Consider the following 7,163-nt stretch of genomic DNA (forward strand, 5'->3'; position numbering starts at 1 on the left):
TCGCAGCTTCATTGCTGTTTTTCTCTCACTTCCCCTTATCGGTGACCAGTGTGGTCACCAGTCAGAGCGCATGTCTGCTCATGTATTCCCATTGAGTCTTAGTCTTGGAAGGAGATTTGCCCTGAGGGGACCCGACCACTTGCTTTGATGTTTCCTGGGCCAGCAACTTGCTTGTTCATGTAGTACTCAGTCGGACTGCTGTTAATGTTTTTTTTTGTTTTTTTTTTTCCTGTCGGTCTTTCTTTCAAAAAGTATCTTCTGTTCTTCTAGCCACTCCAGGCTGGTCTGCTTATTATCTGAATACTAGTTTAATTTTACAATCATGATTTTAAAAAACTGATGGATTTTTAAAATCTGCTTTTTTTTTGCTGTTAATGTTTTTTGTTTTTTTTTTTCCTGTCGGTCTTTCTTTCAAAAAGTATCTTCTGTTCTTCTAGCCACTCCAGGCTGGTCTGCTTGTCATTTCAAGTGGAAATTTCCCACCTCAGAAGATTCTGGATGGGTTCAGGATTCCATCTGTGGTCTTATGTAATACAGAGGGTCCACAGGAAGCCTCCGTCACTGGGCATGTTGTAGCCCCATTTGAGGTATTCCAATCAGTTATAGGCTGAAGATGGACTTAAAAGATTTCTGTGGTGATATTTCTGGCTATTCCTTTCTTTCCCCCCCAAGTGTCTATTTTATAATGGTATGCAAGGGAAACCAAGATTCAAAAGACAGCCAAATATCTTAACATTATTCCCCCCCCTTTTTCCCATTGCAACCATGTCTCAATCCCTGTATCCCAGAGCCATGTTGTTCCAAGGTTGTGCATACATCATTATCTACCTCTATCCCACTTAGCCCATGCAAACCTGCCTAATTATTTTCCCATCCGCCTTGTTCTTCCATGCTCCTCCCCCTTCTTGTGTATTGTCCCCCTCCCAAGCACCCAAACTATCCTGTGTCTATTCCCTGCCCTGTACTCCACCTTCCCCTTCCTCCCCTCACCTCACTCCCCAATCTCAGTAACCAGCAAAGAATTCCCCCTCCCCCCACTTTAGTATGAGTTCCTTTTCTTAGTCTTTTACAATAGTGGTCCTATGCAGTATTTCTCCTTTTGTGTGACTAATTTCACTCAACATAATGTCCTCAAGGTTCATCCATGTTATGTGATAGTTTACAGCTTCCTTGTTGTTCTTCAAGGTAGCATAATATTCCATTGTGTGAATGTACCACAGTTTATTCTTCAGTTGATGGGCACTTAGGCTGTTGCCATCTTTTTGCTATTGTAAATAATGCTGCTGTGAACATGGCGTGCATATATCTACTCGTATATGGCTCTATTTCTTGTGGATAAATACCAAGTAGAGGAATTGCTGGGTCATAAGGTATCTCTATTTCCAGCCTTCTGAGGAAGCGCCATATTGCTTTACAGATAGGTTGGACCATTTTGCAATCCCACCAGCAATGCAGGAGCGTCCCAGTCTCTTCACATCCTTGCCAGCATTTATTGTCCTCTACTTTTTTGATCTTTGCTGTTATTGCTGATGTGAGATGCTATCTCATTGTTGTTTTGATTGGCATCTCTGTAATGGGTAGTGATCGTGAACATTTCTTCATATGTTTGTTGGCTGCCTGTATCTCTTCCTTGGTGAAGTGTGTGTTCATGTCCTGTGCCCATTTTTTAATTGGGTTATTTGTCTTTTTCTTGTAGCGGTGTTGTAGCTTCCTATATATTTTAGAAATGAGTCCCTTATCTGATGTGTTGTTGGAAAAGATTTTTTCCCATTCTGTAGGTTCCCTTTTTACTCTTTTGATGAAGTCTTGATGCACATAAGTTTTTAATTTTTAGTATGTCCCAATCATCTATTTTGTCTACTTTTGTTTGTGTGTTTTTCAAAATGTTTGGTAGTCTGTGTATTCCCTGTATTAGAGCCATCACATTTGTCCTGGTTTTTTCATTGATGGCCTTCATAATTCTGGGATTCACATTTAGATCTTTAATCCATGCTGAGTTGGTTTTTGTATAAGGCATGAGGTAAAGGTCTTGTTTCAATATTTTGCATATCACTTTCCGGTTCTGCCAGCACCATATGTTGAAGAGACAATCCCCTCCCCATGCAACATATTTAGGCATTTTGTCGAAAATCAGTTGGCTGTATATGGATGGATTGATTTCTGGATTCTCGTTTCTATTCCATTGATTGATGTATCTTTCATTGTACCAGTACCAAACTGTTTTGAACACTGTAGTTGTGTAATAAATTTTGAAATCGGGGAGTGAGAGGTTTCCAACCTTATTCTTCTTCTTAAGCAATGCTTTGCTTATCCTGGGCCTCTTTCCTTTCCATATAAAGTTTGTAATTGTTTTTTCCAGCTCTTTGAAGAATGTCATTGGAATCTGGACTGGGATTGCAGTATATGTGTAAATTGCTTTGGGCGGTATTGACATTTTCACAATGTTAAGTCTTCCTATCCAGGAGCATGGTACATTCTTCCATTTTTGTAGGTGTCTTGGTTTCTTGTAGTAGTGTTTTGTAGTTTTCTTTGTATAGGTCCTTTGTCTCTCTGGTTACATTTATTCCCAGATATTTCATCCTTTGGGCTGCCACTGTAAATGGTATTGCTTTCCTAATGTCCTTTTGAGCACTGTCATTGATGGTATAGAGGAATCCAACTGATTTTTTAATGTAGATCTTATATCCTGCCACTTTGCTGAATCTTCCAATGAGGTCTAGTAGCTTTTTTACTGAGTCTTTGGGGTTTTCTATGTATAGAATCATATCGCCTAGATATAGAGTTTTACTTCCTCTTTACCAATTTGGATGCCTTTAATTTACCTGTCTTGCCATATAGCTCTTGCTAAGACTTCCAGTACAATATTGAATAGGAATGGTGACAAAGGGCGTCCTTGTCTGGTTCCTGTTCACAGAAGGAAGACTTTCAATTTCTCTCCATTGAGAGTAATGTAGACTGTTGGTTTTGTATATATGTTTGCTCTATTCTTGACTTTTTAATTTAGTGTCATTTCCTTGAGACACATTTCCCAAATCACAATGATTGGAGCAAAGCCTAAAGTTGATTTTCTGGTTTTTTAGTATAGGTATTTACGAGTCGGGCTGCTAACTATCAGCTGATCCGTGGGAGAAAGATGAGGCTTTCTGCTCCCATAAAGATTTACAGCCTCGGAAACCCTGTGCAGGGTCACTATGAGTCGGAACCGACTCCACGGCACATAACAACAACAACAGTATAGGTATTTGAAGTGCTGGTGACGCTGTAGATGTACCAGACTGCTAACCACAGGTCGGCAGTTGAAACCCACCAGCTGGTTCACATGAGAAAGATGAGACCAGCCTTGGAAAGCCTATATAGAATCACTGTGAGTTGGAACTGATGCACCTGTTCCTAGCAACAACAACAACAATATAGATAGTCTGCCCAGAGGGCTGTTGTGAGTACTGACAGCACCTTTGTTGTTAAGTGCCACTTAGTTGGTTCTGACTCACTGTGACTCTGTATAGGCATTGTGAGGACTGGTTGGTAAGTTTGAACTGTCAGCCTTGCTGTTCAAACTGACCTTATGATCCAGTACTTATTCTATAGCTCCACACCAAGACTCCCCTCTTCCAAGGGGTAGCACACTGGTGATCCTAAAAAAATAGTTCTATTATCTTTTCATGCCATTTTTTTCTGAAAGTTTTTGAAGCCTCCTCATAAATAATAACAATTTTTAAAACCATTGCAGCACAAAATAGCTTTTTTAAGGGCTTGTATTAATTTGCCAAGCCCTTGTGGCACTGTAGGAAAAGTACTGGACTGCTAACCCCAAGAATGGTGGTTCAGACCCACTAACCACTCTACTGGAGAAAGATGAGACCTTCTGCTCCTGTAAAGATGTGTAGCCTTGGAATCCCTGTACAGAGACACTCTGAATTGGACTCTACTCAATGGCAGTGGGTTTATGAATTTGCCAGCAGGCCTGCAGTAATATATGAAGTTTCTTGTTTACTACCCTTGTCTTTCATTTCCTCCCATCCTTCTTCCCAGCATTTGATACTTAAAACATTTCTTTTAAAAATATCTTTGGCAGTTTAGGTGAGAACTCTGCTTCATTATTGTTTTAAGTTGTATTGCTTTAATAATTAGTGAAGAGCTCTGGTGTGGTGCTGTGGATTAATGCACCAGACTGCAAGGCCATTGAAACTGCAAGGTTGGTGGTTCAAGCTCACCAGCTGCTCCTCAGAAACCCTATACAGGGTCGCTATGGGTCAGAGTCGACTCAGCGACATTTAACAACAACAACAATTATTAGTGAGAGTGAGCCATTTTGTGTTCTGTACAAACCAGTCTGACTTCTCATTTGTGAAATGGTTTTAACTCTTTTTGGGACATTTAATATCTCTTCTCAGTTTATATGAACTACTTACAACATTGAATCATTTGATTCTTAATTATAATTGCTGGTATTTGTCCATTTATCTAATATTGTGTTATTACATCAAGTTTGGTTGTGCTTTTGCATGATATCCATATATCTCATTAAGATGAAAATAATTGAGGATAGAATTGTGATCGCTCTTCATGACAAGTTCTATGGGTGAAATTTTTGTTGCTGAGACTATGATGTTGTTGTTTAAGTGCCTCTGAGTCGGTTCTGACTCATAGTGACCCTGTATAGGGTTTCTGAGAAGTAGCTGGTGGGTTTGAACTGACAAACTTGTGTAGTAGTCCAGCACTCACCTTATAGCACCACACCAGGCCCCATGAGACTATAATATTGTTGTTGTTGTTAAATGCTGTCAAGTTAGTTCCAACTCATAACGATCCTGTATATGGTTTCCAAGGAGCTACTGGTGAGTTTGAACTGCTGACCTTGAGGTTCAAACTGACCTTGCAGTTCATTGCTTACGCTACAGCACCACTACACTAGGACTCCAGAGACTATACTATTACTTGTAAATTGTGATGGTCACTATTAATTTTCAGTCATTCTATCTCACTATTTTCTGTTTTATTAAAATTGCCCAAATTCCATGCTGCTGTTGTTCATGTTAAATGCTATCAAATAGATTCTGACTCATAGTAACCCTGTATACAGTTTCCAAGGAGTGGCTGGTGAACTTGATCCACCAGCCTTGCAGTTCAAACCAACTTTGCAGTCTAGTGCATTAACCCACAGTGCCATACCAGGGCTCCATCAATATGTTAAAAATTATTACTTTAAAATTATGGAATTATGAATTATTTTCATTTAAAAATACTCTTCTGTATTTTCTACTTTTCTACCTGAGATTTCTTATTACCAGAAAAAAAAAAAAAAAAAAAGTCAATGCCAGCCCAGTTAATTATGGGTGCAAAATGAGTTAGGAGGTCAGGCATGATTTAAGGAAACCTACTTATATGTAATATATAAAGGATCCCTGGTGGTGCCGTAGTTACAGCACCCCACTGCTACTGAAAGGTAGGCAGTTCGAACCCACCACCTGCTCGGCAGAGTCAGTGTGACAGTCTGTTTCCATAAAGGTGAGTCTTGCAAACCTGTGTGACAGTTCTCTACAGTTACTGTGACTCAGAGTCAACTGGATGCTGATGGGTTTGGTTTCAGTTGGGGTTTGATTTGTTAGTTACCTAGATGTCAATGCATTTTGATGCTTCTTATTGTTGTTAGGTGCTGTCCAGTTGACTGTGACTCGTAGTGACCCAACATGACAAAATGGAACTGCCCCTTATGGATTCCTAGACTATAATCTTCATGGGAGCAGGTGGCAATGTCTTCTTTCCTCCCATAGAGCGACTCATGAGTTCAAACTGCCAGTCGTTCAGTTAGCAGCTGAATGCTTAACTATTGGGTCACCAGGGTTCATCATTTTGATGCTAAGGAAACTTAAACATTGAGTCCCCATTATTTTATATATTTTTTAAAGAACATAACTTTTGTATTTCTTTTTTGGTGAATAATGATAATATATTGTAACTGTATTTTTCTACAGCAATGGACTTAAGAGTAGCAACAATTGTGAAAATGGCACAAGACCGGGCAGTGTTTCATTCTGTTGTTTATAATGTCGCTATGAGTTGGAACTGACTCAATGGCATCTAACAACAACAACATTTTCCTAAACTAGGGGTTTAGGACTTGGTATCTGACAAATGATTTTTTTCCCCCTTGATTTTTGATATTTTTATCTTAAAACCTTTCAAAGGAGCTACAAATAATACTAAAGTTTATTTGTATCCCTTATTCTAAGGAATTGCATTAGATCAGGATGATCCCATAGAATCGGAGGTCTGCTTGACCATCACCTTGCTTTCTAGGCAGGTTGCTTTTGGAAATTGCATTTGTCTTCTTGACCCCAGTAAGAGGCCACAACCCAGACACCATTTCACAGGTGTATTCACCCTTGTCTGGGACTGCACACAGATATAAAAATGTCAAAACAGGCGTCTGTACATCAAGACACAAAGAAACAACAGTCTCTGGGTTCTGTGCCTAAATTGCATCCGGCGGACGCTGGGAATAGCTCTTATTTCTTCTGGTGTGGTCAACACTTTTCTCTTGGAAATGGCACTTAGCTCATTTCAGAGCTCAAGAATTCTCTTCAGATTCCATTGTCAACATCTCACTGTGTATTTAAAGTATCAAAATCTCGATGAACATTATGATTGTTGAAGATTATATTTATCTATAAAACCATAATGTAGTCTTGTTTTCCCTTTTTCTTTTCTGTAGCTTTGGGCCAGATTATGTTGTATGTGGATGGGATGAATGGAGTAATAAACCACAATGAATCCATTCAGTGGCTGTACACTCTCATTGGGTCAAAGGTAAGAGAAACTTTTAGTTGAACTTTTTATTCCATTTACATATCATACACCTTCCCTTTTGTCCTCCACTGTGAGATGAAACCATTCTGTAGAAAGAAATCATACTTAGTTTGTCTCAAGGCTTGTCTCAATGCAAATGAGGTTTGCTACCTTGTAGTTTTTAAAACATACATTTTAAAGATACCAAGTCCTAAACCCTTAGTTAGGAAAAAATGTGGTGTTGTTGTTGTTAGGTATCATTGAGTTGGTTCCAACTCATAGTGACATTATGTTGTTGTTGTTGTTAAGTGCCATCGAGTCGGTTCCGACCCACAGCGACCCTGTACAGGGTTTCCGAGGGTGTAAATCTTTAC

The 7,163-nt window shown here is 39.3% G+C and overlaps 1 protein-coding gene across 3 annotated transcripts in view; it reads left to right on the forward strand.

The window, feature by feature from the left end:
* FHOD3 (formin homology 2 domain containing 3) overlaps nt 1–7,163 on the forward strand; it is a 633,930-nt gene that overhangs the window by 374,127 nt on the left and 252,640 nt on the right. For all 3 annotated transcript variants that reach the window (XM_006835080.1, XM_006835081.1, XM_006835079.1), the window contains exon 6: nt 6,716–6,810. In XM_006835080.1, the coding sequence (XP_006835143.1) occupies nt 6,716–6,810 (95 nt within the window). The remainder of the gene's footprint in view (nt 1–6,715; nt 6,811–7,163) is intronic.

This window comes from Chrysochloris asiatica, unplaced genomic scaffold (assembly GCF_000296735.1).
Source record: "Chrysochloris asiatica unplaced genomic scaffold, ChrAsi1.0 scaffold00015, whole genome shotgun sequence".
NCBI lineage: Eukaryota > Metazoa > Chordata > Mammalia > Afrosoricida > Chrysochloridae > Chrysochloris > Chrysochloris asiatica.